Source organism: Nicotiana tomentosiformis, chromosome 4 (assembly GCF_000390325.3).
Source record: "Nicotiana tomentosiformis chromosome 4, ASM39032v3, whole genome shotgun sequence".
Classification (NCBI taxonomy): Eukaryota; Viridiplantae; Streptophyta; class Magnoliopsida; order Solanales; family Solanaceae; genus Nicotiana; species Nicotiana tomentosiformis.
The window spans coordinates 122,046,679-122,070,686 of record NC_090815.1 but is presented as its reverse complement, the minus strand read 5'-3'; the positions used below and the strand labels follow the sequence as shown (position 1 = coordinate 122,070,686).

Sequence of the window (24,008 nt, the reverse complement as noted above, 5' to 3'; positions counted from 1 at the left end):
ATTGTACAGGATCTGAGGCAGGTATATCTTGTTACCAATCTGGTGCGCTGATTTGATCACCATCTCGAGACTTTACGGTGAGCTGCCTTCCGAGCCATTTTGCAGTAGCTGGAGTATCCCTTATGTTTTTTTCTGTCTATTTCCTTTTAGACAGTAGGCTAGTGTTCTTTTGTATATTCTACTAGATTTTCCACATACTTGTTACAACGGGTCTTGGCACACACTAGTAGACTTATGATTTTGGGTTGTATTTCTACGTTTATGATTTCATTTAGCTGTTTTCATTTTGTTCATTTTAAATTTCGTTATTTGTTAAATTCTCTAAATCTAAAATAAAGTAAGTAGTTTAGCTTATAAAAAATGGAAATCACTAGATTGTTCACGGTTGTCTTGCCTAGCAATGGTGCAGGGCGCCATCACGGCCTAAACCAGAGTTGGGTCATGACAATATCGTATCAAAGCATTAGGTTCACGTAGGTCTCACAAGTTATGGGAAGACCTAGTTGAGTCTTGTAGATTGGTGCGGAGACATCCTTACTTATCTTCAGAGGCTATAGGGTGTTAGGAAACTACTCTTTATTCATTTCCTATCGTGCAATTGATGGTTTACTAAAATCCTTTCTCTCATAGATGGTGAGGACGCGTACGACGGAAGTTCCAGACCCGGGAAGAGCAGGGCGAGGTACCCACCACAAAGCCATCCCCAATAGATTTCATGTCAGCACCGGGTTTTCAGGAGGTCATGGGTTGTTTATTTCCAGCAGACCCAGCCACATCTCAGGCAGGAGGGAGAGAACAGACCCCTACTGCCCAGGCTCCGGGGCCTGCAGCTGCAGTATATCATACTACGGGTACACTGCCCGTGGGCAGAGCCCAGCCAGTTGCAGCGGTTACATCTGAGCCTAGATCAACTGCGAATGGCGATCCGCAGAAGCTATTGGACAGATGGACTAGGCTACACCCTCATATCTTCGGGGGTGAACGACATGAGGATCCCCAGGACTTCATTGATCGGTGTAGGGGCAGACTGCACAACATGAGGATATTGGAGTCCCATGGGGTGGATTTCACTACCTTCCAGCTGGGGGGAGGGCCCATATATGGTGGTAGTCTTATCCTCTTAGCAGACCAGCGGGTTCTCCTCCCATGACTTGGGACCAGTTTACAAAGCTTTTCTTGGACAGGTATATTCCACCCTCTCAGAGGGAAGAGTTGCGAGGTCAGTTCGAGCAACTCGAGCAGGGTCAGATGTCAATGACCGATTATAAGGCGAGATTCTCTGAGTTATCTCGCCGCGCACTCATGATACTTCCTCCCGACACAGAGAGAGTGCGGAGATTTGTTGCGGGGTTTCACCCCAATATTCGGGCTAGTATGGCCCTGGAGGTGGAGATAGGTACTGATTATCAGCTAGTAGTGGAGATTGATCGGAGGATTGAGGGCTACCGCCAGAGGGGTAGAGAGTAGATGCATCAGAACAAGAGGACCCGTTTCTCTAGAGAGTTTAGAGGTGCCTCGTCTAGGGGTAGAGGTCAGCTTGGGAGGGGTTAGCCTAGCAGGCCCACATATCCATCACCACAACCTCCTCGGGGTGCTCCAGCGCGACCCTATTTTGGGGCTATGCCAGAGAGTTCTTTTTTCCCACCAGCTCATCAGGGTTCTTCCATTGCCTATTTCAATGCCATGCTAGAGAGTTCATACCGCCCACCAGCCATCCAGGGTCCTTCTAGTAGGTATTCATGCCATCAGGGTCAGACTTCGGGGCAACAGTCTATGGAATCGAGAGATTGTTACGAGTGTGGAGATCCAGGTCACATAAAGAGATGTTGTCCTAGACTTCGGGGCAAGGAAGTACAGTAGGGTCATCAGCCCATGATTGCAACACCAACTGTCCGACCACCCAGAGGTGGGGGACATATGGGTAGGGTTCGTCCTAGAGGTGGAGGCCAGGCAAGGGGAGGTCAGCCAGTTATTGTTCAGTAGGGTAGAGGCTAGCCAACCGGCGCTCCAGCTAGATTTTATGCTTTTCTAGCTCGGGTTTTGGTATAATTTTGAAGCTTTTCTTATGGAATTCATTCCATTAGCCTATATTGATGGTATTGTACTAATTGTGAATAGATTTGAAGTATTTGGAGGCTGAGTCCAGAGGCAAGAGCATTGCGGGGTAGATATTTGACCGGTTTGAGGTAAGTAACGATTGTAAATCTAGTCCTGAGGGTATGAAACCCCGGATTTTGTATCATTCCACTATTTTTAGTGACGCACATGCAAGGTGACGGGTGTGTGGGCGTGCACTGTTGGAGATTTGTGACTTGGTCCGTCCCGTAGCAACTGTGAAGTTGCATACTTTGTTGAAACCAAGTGGCTTTAGAGGTTTATGACTGATTTTGGGCCGAATGCCCTGTTTTACTGAAATGCCCGAGTGGCTTGAGAGGTTTATGACTGAGTGAGGCCGAGGGCCTGATTTGTGAGGATGAGTATGGATCGGGGCTGCCCGCCTGCAGCATACTTTATTATTATGGCACATGAGTTGTCCGTACAGCACGTGAGTTGTCCGTGCAGATTATAGCGTTGGGGCTGAAGGAGCCCCTCCAGAGTTTGTACACACCCCTAGTGAGCGCAGGTACCTATTGAGTGCCGAGTGCTGAGTGTTGAGTGAATGGGAGGCATGAGTAATTGTGAGGTATGCCCGAGTGGCAAGAGTGATTGTGAGGTATGCCCGAGTGGCACGAGTGACTATGAGGTTTGCTTGAGGGGTTGTTTATGAGTGATGTTTTGCCCGAGGGTTGTTTATGATTTCATCATTTTTGCTCACCTTTACATTTTTCCTCTGTCTGAAAACTGTTGAAAAATATCTTTAAATAATTTTTACTGGAACTGGGTTAAACGAGATGTTTTGATTCAAATCCTGATTTTTAAAAGCATGTGGTATTTTACTGAGATTTCCCGATATTAATATTATATGTTTTATTGCTAGTCACTACTCCTCAGTATTTATTTATTATTGTTACTTACTGAGTAGGCGTACTCACGTTACTCCCTGCACCTTATGTGCAGATTCAGGTGTAGCTGGTCACGGTAGCTGTTATTGAGTATTCTGGTTGCAAATTTTCTTGGAGATAGCAAGGTAGTAGTTTGGCGATCGCAACCCCTACTCTTCTCCCTCTTATCTTCCTCTAATTGTATTTAGCTATTTTCCAAGCTGAGTTAGCCTTGATTTTGTTAGACAGATTGTAGTAGATGCTCATGACTAGTGACACCCCGATGTCGAGCTTTTCCTTCCGCACTTTTATTTTGATTGGAACTCCTTTACCAAGGTTTTTATATTAAATAACCTTGAAATTATCTTTAAAATGAAAATATTGGGTTGTTTTGGAAATGAGTCGGCTTGCCTAGTTCCACGATAGGCGCCATCATGATAGGGGTTAGTTTTGGGCCATGACAGATTGGTATTAGAGCCTAGGTTACATAGGTCTCACGAGTCGTGAGCAGATTTAGTAGAGTCTTGCGGATCGGTACGGAGACATCTGTACTTATCTTCAGGAGGCTACAGAACCTTTACGAAACTCCACATTCTTGAATTCTTTTCGTGCGAATCTGTTGATTCTAGTAACTAAACATATGTTGTTTCATTCTATCATAGATGGTGAGGACTCGTACTATCGGTCAGGAGGGCCATCCACCAGTACCACCAGCTAGGGCCGCGAGAGGCCGAGGCCGCGGTAGAGGCTGTGGTAGGGGCAGAGGTTCAGCCCGTACAACAACTGGGGCAGTACTTGTAGATCTATCGATTGTCCCAGATCAGGACTAGGTTCCAGTTGTTGATGCACGAGCTCAGGCACCATTTGTGTCTATTGTGATTCCAGGCCTTCAGGAGGCCCTAGCTCAGATTCTGACAGCGTATACTGGCCTTGCTCAGGCGGTCTCTATTTCGACGACCGCAGCCATTTCTCAGGCCAGGGGAGGCACTTAGACTCCCGTCGCTCGCACACCTGAGTAGGTTATTTAGGGACTTCAGACACTGTAGGCACCACCAGCCCAGTCGGTTGCTGTTGCTCAGGATTATATGGTTCTTGCTATGCCTGAGGATGATCAGCGTAGGTTGTAGGGGTTTAGGAGACTTCAGCCACCACCTTTCAGTGGCACAGAGAGAGAGGATGCTCAATACTTTTTGGACATATGTCAGAGGATACTCCGTACTGCTGGTATTCTGGAGACTTGTGGGGGTTTCATTCACTACCTTTCAGTTTTTTGGGGTTGCACTCAGATGGTGGGAGACATACGAGAGGCGTAGGCCTATTAGCACAACACCCCTTACTTGGCAGCAGTTCTCCGTGGTCTTTTTGGAGAAGTTCAGCCTCGATCCCGTAGAGAGGAGATGCGCAGACAGTTTGAGCGGCTACGCCAGGGTGATATGTCTGTGACACAGTATGAGATACGATTATCTGAGTTGGCCTGTCATACTATCTGGCTTGTTCCCATGGACAGTAAGAGGATCATGAGGTTTATTGATGGCCTCACTTATCAGCTACAGTTGCTCATGACCACGGAGCGTGTTTCGGGTGCTACCTTTGATGAGGTTGTCGACATTGCTCGGCAGATTGAGATGGTTCGCGGTCAGGAGAGGATTGAGAGGGAGGCCAAGAGGCCTCTTGGTCAGGGTGTATTCAATGGTGCTTCTTTTGGGGGTCAGTTCCAGCACGGTAGAGGTCGTAATTTCAGGAAGGCTCAGTCAGCTCGGCCATTTCATCGGGGTGCATCATCCAGCCAAGGTTCTCATAGTTCTCATCAGGTCCACTCATCACTTAGTGCCCTTCCACATAAGAGTTCATCCCGTGCTCCACCTGTTCAGGGCTCTTCCATGCCATGTTCTTCTACCAGTCATCCCGGTGCTAGGGGTTCCATTCAGTTTCCGCCGCCAACACCAGGGAGTTATTTTGAGTGTGGGGAGCTTGGGCATATGTGGAGGCACAGTGTCCTCGACGTCATGGAGGTCTATCTCAGCAGAGGAGTCAGCCTCCGACTACAGCACCAGTTACCTCACCACCCGTCCAGTCAACCCGAGGTGGAGGTCAGTCAACTAGGGGTCGCCCTAGACGGGAAGGCAGATCAGGGGCTGGTCAGGCCCGTTTCTATGCTCTCCCTGCCAGACCAGATGCTATTACTTCAGATGTTGTGATTACAGGTATTGTCTCAGTTTGTCTCCGAGATACCTCAGTATTATTTGACCCTGGTTCCACGCATTCATATGTTTTCTCGTATTTCGCCCATTTTTTGGATATTCCCCATGAGTACTTAGTTTCATATGTACATGTATCTACTCCTTTGGGAGATACTAGTATTGTGGACCGCATATATCGATCATGTGTGGTGACTATTGGGGGTCTGGAGACCCGAGTGGATCTATTATTGCTCAGTATGGTTGACTTTGATGTGATATTGGGTATGGATTAGTTATCTCCATGTCATGTTTTTCTATATTGTCACGCTAAGATGGTGACGTTGACTATGCCGGGAATTTCGAGGGTTGAGTGGAACAGTTCTGTAGATTATGTACCAAGTAGGGTGATTTCATATTTGAAGGCTCAGCGCATGGTTGAGAAGGGTTGCCTATCTTATTTGGCTTTTGTGAGGGATGTTAGAGCAGAGACTCCTGTCATTGATTCTACTCTGGTGGTATGTGATTTTCCGGATGTATTTCCTGCAGACCTGACGGGCATGCTGCCTGACAGGGATATTGACTTTGGTATTGATTTGGTGCCGGGCACTCAACCCATTTCTATTCCACCGTATTGTATGGCACCAACAGAGTTGAAGGAATTGAAAGAACAACTTCAGGAACTCCTTGATAAGGGGTTTATTCGGCCTAGTGTGTCACCTTGGGGTGCACCGGTTCTATTTGTGAAAAAGAAGGATGGTTCCTTGAGAATGTGTATTGATTACAGGCAGTTGAACAAGGTCATAGTCAAGAACAAGTATCCTTTGCCTCGTATTGATGATTTATTTGACCAGCTTCAGGGAGCGAGGGTGTTCTCTAAGATTGATTTGAGGTCCGGTTATCATCAGCTAAAGATTCGGGATTCAGATATTCTTTAGACAGCTTTCAGGAACCGATATGGCCATTATGAGTTCTTGGTGATGTCTTTTGGGCTGACCAATGCCCCAACAACGTTCATGCATTTGATGAACAGTGTATTCCAGCCCTATTTGGTCTCATTAGTCATTGTATTCATTGATGACATCCTAGTGTACTCTCGTAGTCAGGAAGAGCACGCTCAGCATTTGAGGATTATATTACAGCGATTGAGGGAGGAGAAGCTTTATGCAAAGTTATCCAAGTGTGAGTTTTGGCTCAGTTCAGTAGCATTCTTGGGACATGTGGTATCCAACGAGGGTATTCAGGTGGATTCGAAGAAAATAGAGGCGGTGCAGAGTTAGACTAGACCGTCCTCAGCCACGGAGATTAGGAGTTTTCTTGGTTTGGCGGGTTACTACCGTCGCTTTGTGGAGGGATTTTCATCTATTGCATCGCCCTTGACCAAATTGACCCAAAAGGGTGCTCCATTCAGGTGGTCGGATGAGTGTGAGGAGAGCTTTCAGATGCTCAAGGCTGCTTTGACCACAGCTCTGGTGTTAGTTCTACCATCAGCTTCAGGTTCTTACACCGTGTATTGCGATGCCTCGAGAATAGGCATTGGTTGTGTTTTGATGTATGAGGGTAGGGTGATTTCCTATGCCTCGCGCCAGTTGAAGACCCATGAGAAGAACTATCTTGTCCATGATCTTGAGTTAGCATCCATTGTTCACAGCTTGAAGATTTGGCGTCATTATTTGTATGGGGTTCATTGTGAGGTCTATACACATCACCGGAGTCTGCTGTATCTGTTAAAGCATAAGGATCTTAATTTGTGTCAGCGGAGATGGTTGGAGCTTCTTAAGGACTATGATATCACTATTTTGTACCATCCGGGGAAGGCCAATGTGGTGGCCGATGCTTTGAGTCGCCGGGCAGAGAGTTTGGGGAGTTTAGCATATCTTCCAGCAGCAGAGAGACCTTTGGCATTAGATGTTCAGACCTTAGTAGGCCAGCTTGTCAGATTGGATATTTCGGAGCCTAATCGGGTATTGGTTTGTGTGGTGTCCAAGTCTTCTCTTTATGACCGTATCAGGGAGCGTCAGTATGATGACCCCCACTTGCTCGTTCTTCAGAAAAGGGTTCAGAGAGGTGATGCTAGGGATGTGAATATTGGTGATGACGGTGTGCTGAGAATGCAGGGCCTGATATGTGTGCCTAATGTAGATGGGCTTCGAGAGTTGATTCTTGAGGAGGCCCACAGCTCGCGGTATTCCATCCATCCGGGTGCCGTGAAGATGTACCAGGATTTGAGGCAGCACTATTGGTGGAGGTGGATTAAGAAGGATATAGTTGGGTTTGTGGCTCGGTGTCTCAACTGTCAGCAGGTTAAGTGTGAGCATCAGAGACCGGGTGGCTTGCTTCAAAGGTTAGAGATCCCAGAGTGGAAGTGGGAGCAGATCACCATGGACTTTGTAGTTGGGCTCCCATGGACTTCGAGGAAGTTCGATGCTATTTGGGTTATTGTGGATCGGCTGACCAAGTCCGCGCACTTCATTCCAGTTGGTACTACTTACTCTTTAGAGCGGTTGGCTAAGATTTACATCCGAGAGATCATTCGCCTGCATGGTGTCCAAGTTTCCACCATTTCAGATAGGGGTACTCAGTTCACATCGCAGTTTTGGAGGGACGTGCAATGAGAGTTGGTTACTCAGGTTGAGTTGAGCACAGCTTTTAACCCTCAGACAGACGGGTAGTCTGAGCACACTATTTAGATATTGGAGGACATGTTGCATGCTCGTGTCATTGACTTTGGGGGTTCATGGTACCAGTTTCTGCCACTCACGGAGTTTGCATATAACAACAGTTATCAGTTGAGTATTCAGATGGCTCCGTATGAGGCTTTATATGGGAGGAGGTATAGATCTCCGGTTGGATGGTTTGAGCCAGCTGAAGATAGGGTCTTAGGTACAGACTTCGTCCAGGATGCATTAGATAAGGTGAAATTGATTCAGGAGCGGCTTCGCACGGCGTAGTCTAGGCAAAAGAGCTATGCGGATAGAAAGGTCTGTGATGTGTCTTTTATGGTTGGGGAAAAGGTTTTGCTGAAGGTATCACCCATGAAGGGTGTTATGAGTTTTGGGAAGAGGGGCAAGTTGAGCCCCCGGTTCATTAGGCCTTTTGAGGTGCTTCAGAGAATAGGGGAGGTGGCTTATAAGCTTGCCTTACCACCCAGCTTGTCGAGTGTGCATCCAGTGTTTCATGTTTCCATACTCCGGAAGTATATTGGAGATCCGTCCCATGTTTTGGATTTCAGCACGGTTCAGTTGGAGGGTGATATGATTTATGATGTGGAGCCGGTGGTTATTTTGGATCGGCAGGTTCAAAGGTTGAGGTGCAATTGAGTCGTCAGCCTGTGGAGGAGGCCACTTAGGAGATCGAGCGGGGGATGCGGAGCAGATATCCACGCCTATTCGAGACTCCAGGTATGTTTCTAGACGCGTTTGAGGACGAACGGATACTTAAGAGGGGGAGGATATAACGACCCGGCCGGTCGTTTTGAGAGTTATAGGCTCGTTTTCCCCATTTCTACTTCTTTTTGTGCTATTCAGCTATATTATGTTATGTCGGGTTAGTTGGTTCGGGACCGGAGTGCTTTCAGAGTGAATTGAGACACTTAGTCTCTTAAGTAGAAACTTAACTTGGAAAAGTCAACCGGATGTTGACCTATATGTAACTGATCTCGGATTTGAATTCTGATGGTTCTGTTAGCTCCGTTAGGTGATTTTGGACTTAGGAGTGCGTCTGAAGTGTGATTTGGAGGTCCGTGGTAGAATTAGGCTTGAATTGGCGAAATTGGAAATTTAGCGATTTCGGTCGGCAGTGGAAAATTTGATATCGGGGTCGGAATGGAATTCTGGAAGTTGGAGTAGGTTTGTAGTGTCATTTGTGATGTGTGTGAAAAATTTGAGGTCATTCGGACGTGGTTTGGTTGGTTTCGGCATTAGTTGCCGAATTTGGAAATTTAGATATTCTTAGGCTTGAATTCGAGGGTAATTTGATGATTCGATATTGTTTTGAGTGATTCGAAGGTTCGAGTAGGTTTATATGTTGATATATGACTTGTTGGTATTTTGTTGAGGTCCCGAGGGCCTCGGGGTGATTCCGGGTGGTTAATGGATTTGTCGAAGTTGGAATTTGCAGCTGGAGCTACTGCTACTGCTATTTTCGCTCCTGTTGAAGAAAGCCTCGCAGGTGTGAGGCCACTGGTGCGCGTGGGGAGTGCGCAGGTGCGGGAAACGCTAGGCCAAGGCTGGGAATGCAGGTGCAAAGAATTGGCCTCATCTTCGATCCCGCAGGTGCGAGGACTTGAGCGCAGATGCAGAGATGAGAATTTTGGGCTGGTTTCGCAGATGCGAGTCCGCAGGTGCGAGAAAGGTATCCGCAGGTGCGGAAGCTGGGGGATTAAGTGAGTTGCGCAGGTGCGTCTCCTTGGACTGCAGGTGCGGTCGCGCGGGTGCGAGAAAATGGCCGCAGGTGCAAAAAACCTGTGTAGAAACCATAAATAGAACCCTTCGTGATTTTGGTGCATTTTTCACTATTTCTATTCGGTTTTTGGAGCTTTTGGGAGAGATTTGAAGAGGGAATCAAGGGGGTTTAGTTGAAGTAAGTTACTTGAGCCCTAGTACTTGTATATATGATGATTTTTCGTTGTTTAATTATGGTAATTAGTGAAAATAAGGGGTTAGGGCTTGGAAGTTTTGGAAAGTAATTTAAGGATTTGAAGGACCAAACGATGTCGGATTTTGATAAATTTGGTATGGTTAGACTCGTGAGCGAATGAGCTTTCTAGTTTTGTAAATTTTGTTGGATTTTGAGATGTGGGTCCGGGGACCGGGTTTGAGCCAATTTCGGGGTTTGGTCTAATTTTGAAGATTTTCTTGTGGAATTCATTCCATTAGCGTATATTGATGGTATTGTACTAATTGTGAATAGATTTGGAGTATTTGGAGGCCGAGTCCAGAGGCAAGAGCATTGCGGGGTAGATATTTGACCGATTTGAGTTAATTAACGATTGTAAATCTAGTCCAGAGGGTATGAAACCCCGGATTTTGTATCATTCCACTATTTTTAGTGACGCACATGCTAGGTGACGGGGCGTGTGGGCGTGCACTGTTGGGGATTTGTGACTTGGTCCGTCCCGTAGCAACTGTAAAGTTGCATACTTTGTTGAAACCATATGATACTTATATGTTTTAGAAAGAATTTTTGTAAATTGGGCCGAATGCAATGTTTGGGCCTTGCGCCAATGCTGTTTGGATCCGTAGGGGTTGTTTCTTACCATCCTCTCATTGTTTTTGATTGAAAATCTATACTCAGTCATGTTTATACTTGTTTACCGCAAAACTTAGTTTTATGAATCTATTTTGATGCATATAAATATTTTGGGCCGAATGCCCTGTTTTACTGAAATACCCGAGTGGCTTGAGAAGTTTATGACTGAGTGAGGCCGAGGGCCTGATTTGTGAGGATGAGTGTGGATCGGGGCTGCCCGCCTGCAACATACTTTATTATTATGGCACATGAGTTATCCGTGCAGCACGTGAGATGTCCGTGCAGATTATAGCGCTGGGGCTGAAGGAGCCCCTCCAGAGTTTGTACACACCCCAGTGAGTGCAGGTACCTACTGAGTGCGAGTGCTGAGTGAATGGGAGGCATGAGTGATTGTGAGGTATGCTCGAGTGGCAAGAGTGATTGTGAGGTATGCCCGAGTGGCACGAGTGACTGTGAGGTTTGCTCGAGGGGCTATTTATGAGTGATGTTTTGCCCAAAGGGCTGTTTATGATTTCATCATTTTGGCTCACCTTTGTATTTTTCCTATGTCTGAAAACTATTGAAAAATATCTTTAAATATTTTTTACTAGAACTAGGTTAAACGAGATGTTTTGATTCAAATCCTGATTTTTAAAAGTATGTGGTATTTTACTAGATTTCCCGATATGAATGTTATATGCTTTATTGCTCGTCACTACTGCTCAGTATTTATTTATTGTTGTTACTTACTAAGTTGACATACTCACGTTACTCCCTGCACCTTATGTGCAGATTCAGGTGTAGCTGGTCACGGTAGCAGTTATTGAGTGTTTTGGTTGCAGATTTTCTTGGAGATAGCAAGGTAGCTATTTGGCGATCACAACCCTTGCTCTTCTCCCTCTTATCTTCCTCTAGTTGTATTTAGCTATTTTTCAAGCTGATTTAGCCTTGATATTGTTAGACATATTGTAGTAGATGTTCATGACTAGTGACACCCCGATATCGGACTTTTTCTTCCGCACTTTTATTTTGATTGGAACTCCTTAACGAAGGTTTTTATGTTAAATAAACTTAAAATTATCTTTTAAATGAAAATATCGGTTTGTTGTAAAAATGAGTCGGCTTGCCTAGTTCCACGATAGGCGTCATCACGACAAGGGTTAGTTTTGGGTCGTGACAATTATTAACCAATCTAATCGAAAACCCTTTTTTCCACTCTTCTCTTCTTCGATGTGTTAACTGAATTCATAAGAGAAACCAAAAGATTCAAGCTTTCACGATCCCTAATCATCATAAAATCAATAAGTTCAAAAATTAAAAATAATTGAAGCAATAAAAGACCAAGCCCTAACACGTCACCCAATCCTAAAAAGGCAAAATCAACTAAGAAAAAGAAATATAAAACTAGTGAAGAATTACCTGTAACGATCAAGTTTAAGGGAATATTGACGGCTTGAAAGGGATATCGAGGGTTTTTTTTATCATCCCCAGAAAAAGGGAGATCGAGGGGGGGGGGGGAGGGCGTAAGTTTTCTCTTTTTTTAATTCTTCTCCTGGGTTGGGCAAGTGGAGGAATAAAGTGGGAAAATGCACGAGTCTGTTATGAAAATAATTACATTGTGGATGTTCATTTATTACTCCGCTATAGATAATATTCCTGAAGAAGATTATCCATTTAGTACTCTGTTCAAGTTTATCTACAAGCAGTTGATGCAGGCAGGTTGCAAGCAGCTCAATAAAATAATTTGCAGCAGCTTCTTATTAAACAGGCAGGTTACAAGTAGCTCATGCAGACAGCTTACAAGCTGCTAAAGAAAAGCCTTGCAGGTGCTTCCTTTCTTCTATAAATAGAGGAGTTTTCAGTTCATTATGTACATGAATTTGAAGTTGAATAATATATCAGTTTCTCTCTATACTTGTCTTCAGTTTATCTACTTTATAGTCTTTATTTTATAACACGTTATTATCACGAGACTCTGCCATCAAGTAAGTGAAAAGAATTGTTATGTGGCTCTAAAATTTTGGGAATTTGAAATTGGGTCCTTGTATTATGTTGAGGAAATTCCAGAGAAACTTGAATTTCAAGAAATTGAAAGCGGGAAAAAGGCTGATGTATTAGTGGAGAAAGATGACAAGGGGTTATTAGAATATTAGGAAGGTATAGAGAAGATTTGGAAAAGCTATTCGGTGCAGCGGTGGTATTTGTGGATTTCAAAAGGAATGATGATGTTCTTAACAATGAGTTGAAGGTGCAGCTTTATGGGCTTCAAAAGATTGCCACTGAGGGGCCGTGTTATGGACCGTAGCCGATGTCGTTCAAGCTTTCAGCTCGTGCAAAATGAGTTCATCTCCGATGCAAGGCAAATCATAAGGAATATTATATCCTTGAGGTGGTGAGTTTTTTTTTTTGGCAATAGTAATGTACATATTACGTACATCTGGAGTGGCCAAATTTGTATAATTTAATTTGAGCCTTTTGCTTATATTTTAATATCTTTATCATCGCTTGCTTAGTTATATGTTACGTGTACAGTACGTATTTTGGTATTTGTTTTCATCCTAATTATCTTAATAAAGGATTACGAAGTGGATAACATTGTTAGATCTACTTAAACTCTAGCAGAGTTTGCAAGAAATATACAACCACCAGAATTGGTTATGTTTCATATATCTCATTGTAACTAAATTTTGTTAACCACCAGAAGTGATAATTTAGGCGTTCTATGGTTACAATTAAAGATAATCTAGAGAAATATTCTTTATATTATATGCACGCCTCGATATGCTCCTGAAGTAGTAAATATTTTAAAAGAGGTTGAAGCATCACAATTTGATGTGATTAATGCGCGTTCGGATAATTATGTTCGATTTCCTGAAGGATGAGAATGTTTTATAAATATTTATCCATTCCCTAAAGTGAATGTGATAATATTAATAAAGTCGTAAATATGAACGTATTCTTGTTGTAAATATATTACAATTCACCTCCAGAAGAGTTAATATGATTGAGAGAATATATACTCAATATTTCGTATTTTAAATTTACTCCTAAAGAAGTAACATAATTGAAGTTTCATCCTGAAGTAGGAAAATATTTTGAAGCAGTATCTTTCTGTGCTTAAACAAAATAATGAGCTATTCGAAGTTATTTTTGAAGCACATTTTCATTCCCTGGAGTGAATGAATAAATACCACAACTCGACTCTTGAAGAGATAGAATAATAGAGGATATAAATATTATTTTTGTAGCATAAAGATAATTACCACACGTACTTGTTGTACGTAAAACATCTTGGATAATTTTATTAAGTATCATTCTAAGGCAAAAGCATTCTTGTAGAATGCTTTCTACTACAACCACATTGATATATTATGGTTAGTTGTTATTAACTACCCCGAAGAAAATAACAACTCATGTATATTTCCCTGAATGATGTAATGACTATGTGGTTGCCGCTTTGATATAAAATATTCATATGTTAATGGCGTTTCTCCCTGAAGGAGACACAAAGTTGGTGGTAAAAATATTAAAATTCTTGATTTCTTACATTTATAAATTTAGAATTGTCTTTATATTGTTTATTTGATTATGATTTTCTCTCATGATACCAGAAGTGTCTGAGCAATATTTGATAGTACAAAATGTATCAACAACTCCTGAAGAGCTAGATGTTTGTCTAGAATACACATGACACCAGTAGTGTCCGATAAATATTAGATTGTGGATAATAAATGAAGGCTCTCGGAAAGTTTATATACAAATATGTCGTTCTTATTATATGATTATGGTCAAAACATATGATGTAGTAAATCCGAAGTTTACTGATACAAATGGCTATCATATTGAGACCACAAATGATTGGAAAATTAAAAATCTTCATATTTCCACAATCATAGGAGGTAAAATAATATGTATATGAGAAGTTACCCGCCTTATACTTCAATTTGTACTACATCATGTATCACAGTAAATTAGAAGTTTACTAATGCAAAAGTTTATGCCATAGTTGTCACACCTCCTTTTTCCCGTGGGGATAGGGGATAGGAGATTTTTTCAATTAAAGTGACATAATTCGAAATGGGATTATTTAATTAATCAGAGTCGCCTCTTCGAATAATTTATGGTGTCCCAAGTCACCGGTTTATTTAAAATCCCAAATCGAGGAAACTTGACTCTGTTTTTAAGTCCGCAAAACCAGAAGACCGGGTAAGAAATTCTATTAACCCGGGATAAGGTGTGAGGCACTCCCGAGTTCCGTGGTTTTAGCACGGTCGCTTAACAATTAATAATTGGCCTAATTATCTGATTAATTATATATTTATAACCTATTGTGCATTTTAACCTTTTAAACCGCTTTTAATATTATGGAATTTGTTTGAACAAGTCGCGATGTCATGCACTCGTTTATTTTTGTACACATTACAAATCGCGCCACGTGAAACGTACCCACGATTTACAACATATTAATTTTATTACTATTCGAAGTTACGGTCGAGTCACGTGAAACGCACACTAGAATTGGGGATTATGTATCATGACTAAGCCACGGGAACCGTACCCATAGTCACGATAATTTATTTATTAATCGCGCCTAAAGCAAGCTACTATATTCATTATTCTTCCAAAACCTTGAGATTATTATGAGGCCATGAGTTATGGAAGTCAATTGAGGATGAAATGTAAAATTTAATTAAAAAGAGAGTTAACATGATCACTGATATATCTAAGAAAATAATACAAACGCGAACATAACACTTTCTTGCTCAATTTTCGACCAAAGAGACAATTCAAATTTTCCAATAGATGGATGCCCTCAGGATTATCTCTAATTAATCTAAACTGCGGATTCCCATCAACAACAATATACTTTATTTTCACAATCAGAACCACAATGTAATATTCATAGTGCGATAATCATCCAGGAACTATGTAGTGAATTTTAAAGGCTCATGACTGACACAAGCATAGAAAGTCAAAAACAATGAGGATTGAGTTCACTAGAAATATATATACATGGAATTATTTGAAACCACAAAAAAAAATATCTCATAAAGTACCGATCAACAATTCAAACAAGCAATCAATATTTTTACCTAAAATAAAGCAATTAAATGATTTAGCAAAAGCAAACAAACATAATACTCAACTAATCCATAGTAAAGACAAATTGAGAATGGACCTTAACTGAAGCAACAATTTTCTATTGAACAAAGCTTCCAACAAAATTCATACAACGACCACTCATGACAGATCCTAGACCGAAAATCGACTTTAGACCGGAACCTCGAACTCGAACCGGAACTTGTTTGGTGCAGTAAACCAAAACAGAAATTTAGGAGAAGGAACAATGAAATCCCAGAACCAAAACCTTATTTCTTATTCAAAGATTCTGTCCAATTTCGTCTGTTTTCTCACTGTATCGTTCTTGTTCTTTCTTTCTTTTCGAGTGTGTGTCTTTTTCCTTTAGCTTAGGAGATTGTATGCCGCTGATTCTCTCGAATGTGTGCGTGAGAGCTGTTGATAAGGAAATGGGGTCATTTTTCTTTTGAAGGAAGCAGGGGCGTTCCTTTTTTGGTGGGGGTAGGAATTAGGTTCTTTTAGATTGGGGTTCTATTAGGATTTTGTATGGTGTAGGGGAATTAATCCTAGCCATTGGATGAAAGTAGATCAATGGCTATGATTAAGGGGGTTTGTAAGGGTAAGAAAAGGGTTTGGGATAAAAGTAATTGGGAATAATGAGCCTTTGTCTTGCTGGGCCACCAAAATCCGAAAATGGGCTCCCAATTGGCCCAAATTCAATTCTTTCCCATTGAACAAAAATAAAAATAAAAATACTAATAGTACCAAAATATACTAATTAATCTTAGTTAATAAGAATAAACTATTAAAGTGAACTATAGATTAAAAATGAAAATATCATTGGTATTTTTTTAAATATTATAAAATACTAATAAGCTAACAAAAATATATAATAAGAAAAAAAATATCATAAAACTATTTTTGTGTTTTTAAACTTATGTTTTAAAACTAAAACTAAAAGTTGACTGAAATCCTATTAAAATTAAAAATAAATAACTATTTTTTTTAAAATACTACTTTTAAAAGTTGCGCGGGTCAAAAATTACGTGCTTACAGCTGTCTCTCTTTGCTTGGAAACACGAAGAGTTTTCGGAGCAAAGAACAGTAATTTATTTATGATCCGACGCTTATTCAAAACGAAACAAAGACGAATAAAAGATTATGACCGAGCCCTGGTATCTGAGCTGCCTACATATCCTTGGCTATAAAGGAATCATGCCACGTGTAGTTCAAAAGTGATGGAGTGTATGGAGAGAATGAGAGAGTCGAGTGAGATACCGTTCCGTCGAAGTTCCGGTCCGCGATCCTGTTATTACATCAAAATCAAAAATGAAAAAGATTAACTAAGCCTGTCAGCTATGAGTTACAAGATTCCTATCTATAAGTCTTCTGAAGCTTGATCTTGAGTCTTGAATGGTTCTTCATGAAGAATTTTCATTTGAACCTTGATGCTTGCTAGCTGCAGGTGCAAATTCATCTCTTCAGCTTCATCGGATCAAAACAGGACATGCAAAGCTTGCGACTTCAGTCATGTCTTAAGCAGCCCATATCTTTTCATCTGCTTCTACATTTTGAATTCACATTTTTTTTCTTTTATTCTAGATTGAGACTTCTTCTTTTGGTCATCTCGGACTGTCGACTTGTATTCTTGAAGCGAGCTTCTGTACTTCTAACTTGAATTGAATTCTGAAATGACTTCCCTCGTTCTTCAGGTGGGTGCCTGCAACTGACTTGAAATTTGAAATGAATTCCCTCGTTCTCCAGGTGGCCGCCTGCCAATGATTTGAAAATTGAAATAAGCTGGAAGTTGACCCTATTCTTCAGGCGGGCACCCTGCTGCTTGCACTTGAAATAAACTTGAACTTGCGGTAGACTTGAGCTTGCAACCTTGTTCTTCAGGCGGCTCGCGCTACTTCTGATTTGAATTGAAAAACTGGAGATTGCCACTATTCTTTCCAGAGTTCATTTTTCCTTATGTATCATATTCGAGTTTATAGCCAGTTGGCGCATTATTAGTGTCATACGAGATCTTGGTCAGTGTTTGAAGTGGCTTATTGCATGTGTAGCTTACACTGGGTGAGACGAGACTACTGGACCTGAAATAAATGCAGTCAGATTTATATAAGGTATATTAAAGAACAAATATCGCTATTCAGTTTAGAATGAGGTGATGGTCTTTGTCCGGAGGAGAGACTCCATGATTTGTTAATTCGGTAGTTGGTTATGAATTTCTACACATCTCTTCCGTCGTGGCAGCAGCTGGCTTTGCGGCGGGCACCTAGCCATGCTCCTCCCGGGTCTGGAACGTCCGCCGTATGCATCCTCACCATCTATGAGAGAATGAGAGAAAGGATTTTAGTATACCATCAATTGCACGATAGGAGATGAATAAAGAGTAGTTTCCTAACACCCTATAGCCTCTGAAGATAAGTAAGGACGTTTCCGCACCAATCTGCAAGACTCTACTAGGTCTTCCCATAACTTGTGAGACCTATGTGAACCTAGTTCTTTGATACCATATTGTCACGACCCAACTCTGGTTTAGGCCGTGATGGTGCCCTGCACCGTTGCTAGGCAAGACAACCGTGAACAATCTAGTGATTTCCATTTTTAATAAGCCGAACAACTTACTTTATTTTAGATTTAGAGAATTTAACAAATAATGAAATTTAAAGTGAACAAAATGAAAACAGCTAAATGAAATCATAAATGTAGAAATACAACCCAAAATCATAAGTCTACCAGTGTGTGCCAAGACCCATTGTCACAATTATGTAGGAAATCTAGTAGAATATACAAAAGAACACTAGCCTACTATCTAAAAGGAAATAGACAGAAAAAAAACATAAGGAAGACTCCAGTTGCTGCAGAACGGCTCGGAAGGCAGCTCACCGTAAAGTCTCGAGATGGTTGATCAAATCAGCGCACCAGATTGGTAACAAGATATACCTGCCTCAGATCCTGTACAATTAAGTACAGAAGTGTAGCCTGAGTACATAAACAATATGTACTCGGTAAGTATCTAGTCTAACCTCGAAGAACTAGTGACGAGGGGTCGACACCGACACTTACTAAGGGCCAACAATATGATAATATGAAATTCTAATTAAGCATGATATATATAACAATAAAACTCAGAACGAGAAATAACTGAACAATTCATCACCATATTTAAGAACCCAAATCACTTCCTTCACTTAAAACAAATAATCTTTCAAATAATGAATTTATACCAATTATAAAAAAAGACTTCCAGTTCTATTATCATGCACAAAATTCCATTGACGACGTTCGGCCCAATCCATCATAAATGTAAACTGTGCACTGTCGAGGGTCAAACGGCACGAACAATAGATACATCTATTAACCCGCTGAGGCAAACGACCCGCTCCCATGAGAGTAGAAGAAAGAATTACCCTGCTCGCCGATTATACTTGCGACGCAGTCTAATATAAATTATCAATAAATCATACTCTTTCTTGATTCTTTTCGAAATAAAGACAATTCAACTTGAAGCTTTTAAATCCTTAAAATCCTCGACTTAGTTCCATTTGATACAATTAATAAATATAATCAAATAACGGTGTCCACAAAGCATGGTGTAAACCTAAAACTACCAGAACATAAACAGAAAAAGTATCTACGTACGGACTCTCGTCACTTCGTGCGTACGTAGCCCCCCCCCCCCCCCACAAATAATAACATATATTAATTACGTTCACCTATGGGGTAAATTCCCTCTTACAAGGTTAGAAAAGAGACTTACCTCGTCTCAAAGCCTACTTCCTAATTCAAAAATGCGCTCAAACCTTCAAATTTGATGCCAAACGACTCGAAACTAGTCAAACATTTCATAAATCAATCAATCTATGCTCAAAAGTTCATATCTCCACTATTAGAGTTATTACCCAACCCAAATTGCAAGTTTTCAAAAATTCACCCCGGGCCCACATACCCGAATTCCGAAAATTTTGAAGAAAGTTGTTACACATAACTTAGGAACATAAATATATGGTTTTCACTAAGTTTCATAATCATTTTTGTGGTAAAATCTCATTTTTATTAAACCCTAGGTTTTTCATCTACACCCATAATTTCTACCAAGTTTCATATTGAAATCTACCCATAATCTATGTATTAAACTCACATTAAGGTAAGAATTACTTACCTTCAATAGCTAGGTTGAAGTATCCTTTTTTGAAGCTCTAAAATCGCCCAAATGTGTGAAAAATGCTTAAGTCCCGTATTAAATGAAGTTCAGTGCCTCCAGCTATTTCCGCACTTGCGGTCATAGGGCCGCACTTGTGGTCATAGGGCCGCACTTGCGGTCATAGGGTCGCACTTTCGGTCATAGGGCCTCACCTGCGCCCTCGCTTCTGCGGAACACCCCTGGGCAGGCTGTCATCGCTTCTGCGGATGAGTTTCCGCTTCTACGGTCCCGCTTCTGCCGATGATGGGCCGCACCTGCGGAATTTGGGTTGCCTTTCCTTGGCCACTTCTGTAAGGCTTGTCTCGCACGTGTGCCTGGCCAAGCGTAGGTACGATTCTGATAGACCTGATGCTTCAGTTGTTGCTCCAAATTCTCATCTTGGTCCGAGCCTCGTCCGCTTGACACCCGGAGCCCCCGGGGCCCCGCTCGAACATACCCACGAGTTGAAAATCATAAAACGGCCTCGTTCGAACTCTCAGAAAGACCAAAATTACATCAAAACTAAGAATCGCACCCCAAAACCAATTGAACCAAACTTATGAACTTCAAGTTCTTCAATTCACTTCCAATGCGTTGAAACATACTTAAACTACTCGGAATGACACCAAATTTTGTGTGCAAGTCTTAAATGATATTACAGAACTATTCCCGGTCTCAAAATTCCATTAGGACCTCGATAATACCAAAACCCGCTTCAAACCAAATTTAAAGAACTTCTAAAGCCTTCAAAGAACCAACCTTCACTATTAGGCGCCAAAATGCATCTGGGTCATCCAAAACCCGATCCGAACATAGGTCTAAGTCTGAAATCATCACACGAACCTATTGAAACCGTCAAATTCTGATTCTGAGGTCGTTTACTCAATATGTTGGCCGAAGTCAAACTTAGCCTTTTAAGCCAACCCTAAGGAACCAAGTGTTCCAATTTCAACTCGAACCCTTCCAAATCACGAACTAACCATTCCCGTAAGTCATAAAATAGTAAAAGTATGTACAGGAAGTCTTATTTAGGGAAATCATGTTCTAGGAATAAAAAACGACCGGTCGGGTCTTTACATTGCACTTGGAGCATCTTACATATAAGACTCCGCCATTGTAACAGACTGATTTTCAACATCCATAACAAAATCAGAAACTTCTTGTGATGGTGAGATTGGATGAATAGGTTTTCCACGCTTGAGGGAGTGCTTTCTACCCATAAAACTTCAACACTTTTTACTCGAAATTAAACTTGACATTTAACATATTAAAGTTCAAGAATTTCCGATTAAACCCTAACGGTTGTGTATTTTGAAATTGGAAAAGAGAGACAACGTACGTGATATAAATATGTGGAGCACACGTGGTATAAACTGATGCTTTAGGGAATGGCGCGTCATTTGAAAAAGAGAAACTGAAGTTATTGTTTTATTATAGAAAAAATGTGGACTTATTAGGCTGAAGTTACATTTCTTTTTGCATTTATCACCTACTTGTTGTCTTTTACCACCTACTTATCTTGTTACATTCAATTTCTCTGAACGTAAAACAGCAAACAGACCTGAAAAGTTACCTTTGCATTTATAGATATTAAATTGATTAGGTGCACACTTTGGCTATATTAACAATCTCTTCACTTGAAAATTTCATAGTCATCCATAGACTTCTATCATATTTCATTAAATCTAAATTCATCAATAGCCTTTAAGCTTTTAAAAAAAATAATGTCTGATGCTAGCGGAAGTAGGAAGCTTACAATGGATGAACTTATGCAGAAATGGGAGAGTTTAAAGTCTGATTGGAATAGTACTGTACCAATGGCTAATCTTATGCAAAAGTGGGAGCAACTAAAGGCTGATTGGGAAAGAATCAGACCACAAATTTTTGCCGACGAATCATTCCAGAACAGGCTGAACTTCGAACGCAGTTGTGAAGGTTATTCAACCTCGTTAGACAAGGTTGTCTAGAAGTTTGATTATTTTAAGTTTCCCATCAGGGTCGACTATGCCAAGCTGAAAAATAGCTTGAAGAGTCTTCCTTATCTTATGGGCAGAGTAATAATTGAACAAAATCAGTTGTGTGATCAATTCAACAAGTTGAAGTTTGATCTCATGAGACTTTGTGGTCTTTTGCCCGAGTATCCTATAATTATCTCTAATTCAGACGATGATGAGATATATCGAGAAATTGAGGAGTACTATTCTGATGATGGAGATGATACTTAATTTTTTTAATCCCTTTTTTATGTTTTGCTTCTGTGTTTTTGTTAATGTTTTCTTTTATTTTGTGTGGTTTTTATCTTGTATTATGTTATATAAATGAAAGTATTTGACCTAAAATATTATAAAAATAAGAAAAGTAGACTATATTTTATCCCAATAAGAAATGTATAATCAATCTGGTCATACCGGAATAGAATTATCAAACATAATAAAATACAACATATTTGAGTAGTCATATTTCCAGCATAATATACAAAAAAAGAAAAACATTTTGAAAAAAATAAATTAAAAGAGAACTTCGTTATTTACACTCTCACGGTATAATAAACTGGATATTAAATCTTCACAAATGATAGTTACGGAATAGGATCCCCACAGTATCAAAAACTCTTTTGAATAAAAAAAAATGACAAAATTATGAGAAATAAAAAATCTAGCTAATTCTATTGGAATAGAACGACAAAAATGATGAAATCTGGATAATAAATAGTAAAAATAAACAACTATGTTATTTTACACTTCTCCAGTAAACTATACTGGATAATATCTATTCACAAATCATATTTCCAACATCATATACAGGAATCAAAAAACATTTATCGGAAAGAAACAAAAAAACAAACTTATAAGAAATAACAACTCCAGGATAGAACGATCAAAAATCATGAAATGCAGTAGATTATACAGCTTGTAAAAATAATTGTGCAACAAATTACACTTCTCCGTTATTTTACACTTCTGCATCATAAATAGACTAGATAATAGCGCTTAAAAAAATTGGATTGTACACATCCAGGATAAAATACTAGATAATATCCTTTCAAATGATAGACCTCCAGCCTAATATACAGGAAGCAAAATTTTAAATTCTTTAATTCCAGCAAATTGTTCTTGATACAACTTCTCCGTTGTTGTACACTTCTCCGTTATAATATACTGGCTCATAGCGCTTCATAAGTAGCATTTCCAGCACAATATACAGGAACCAAACAAAATAAGAACTCCAGTTAATTATACTAGAATAACATCAACAAAAATTAGAAAATTCAACTTATTATATATAAAAACACACCATAAAAAATATAAACTCCAATCCATTAATCTTTATTTCAATCAATAAATCCCTTCAAATCCATCAAAACAAAATTGGATTATACACCTCCAGGATAAAATACTGGATAATATCCTTTCAGCTGATAGGCCTCCAGCATAATATACAGGAAGCAAAATTTTAAAGTCTTTAATTCCAGCAAATTGTTCTAGATACAACTTCTCCGTTGTTTTACACTTCTCCATTATAATATACTGGCTTATAGCGCTTCCGTCACGACCCAAAATCCTTGAAAGGTCGTGATGGCGCCGCACACTACTGTCAGGCAAGCCAACAACAATAATTAGTAAATTCCCATTTTAATATTTTCTGAAATCATAAATTTCCTTCAATTAAATAATAAATGATGAACTTCACAAAGTAATTAATAACGTTTTTCGCAAATTTCAACACTGAATAATCACATAATCATCCCAGAACCTGGTGTCACAAGAGCATGAGCATTTACTAGGGAACAAAATAAAATACAATAACTGTCCGTAATACAAATTTGGACAGAAAAGAAAATACAAATACTCTGAAGGAGACTCTGCTGGCTGCGGATCGTCGCACAAGATGCAACTCACCTAAGTCTTCGTATCAACCACGCTGCTACGCTCACAAGGCCACTAGCCATACATGTACATGTACAACAAAATGTACAACAAGTGTAGTATGAGTACGAAAACAACGCGTACCCAGTAAGTATCCCGTCTAATCTTGAAGAAGTAGTGACGAGAGGTCGACTGCGATACTTACTAGTGGTCCAATAATATCAGGTGCAGTAAAAAAGTGAATGAATATGAGACAGAGTAAATATATGAAACAAACAAGTATAAAATATGTGGTACGATTTCCCTCTTTACAGTTTACTCAAGCTCTCAACTAGCAAGTTTCCTCCGTAACCGGAGAATATATATATATATATATATATATATATATATATATATATATATATATATATATATATATATATATATATATATAGAAATAGTGGATTTTATCAAAGAGGTTGTCATAATTCAAATCAGGGAAAAACCC

The 24,008-nt window shown here is 40.3% G+C and overlaps 1 protein-coding gene across 1 annotated transcript; it reads left to right on the top strand.

The window, feature by feature from the left end:
• The first annotated feature begins 4,378 nt into the window (after positions 1–4,378).
• On the top strand, positions 4,379–21,880 carry LOC138910473 (uncharacterized). Its single transcript, XM_070201716.1, has 4 exons — positions 4,379–4,792; positions 4,975–5,185; positions 21,357–21,603; positions 21,652–21,880. The coding sequence occupies exons 1-4, from the start codon at positions 4,379–4,381 to the stop codon at positions 21,878–21,880; spliced, it is 1,101 nt and encodes a 366-aa protein (XP_070057817.1).
• The last annotated feature ends 2,128 nt before the right edge of the window (positions 21,881–24,008 follow it).

Excerpts from the sequence above, each read along its gene's own strand:
- LOC138910473 (XM_070201716.1), top strand. The coding sequence starts at position 4,379 with ATGCGCAGACAGTTTGAGCGGCTACGCCAGGGTGATATGTCTGTGACA. Across the intron at positions 5,186-21,356 it reads TTCAGATGTTGTGATTACAG|CCTTTAAGCTTTTAAAAAAA; the intron begins GTATTGTCTCAG and ends ATTCATCAATAG. Across the intron at positions 21,604-21,651 it reads TGTGAAGGTTATTCAACCTC|GGTCGACTATGCCAAGCTGA; the intron begins GTTAGACAAGGT and ends GTTTCCCATCAG.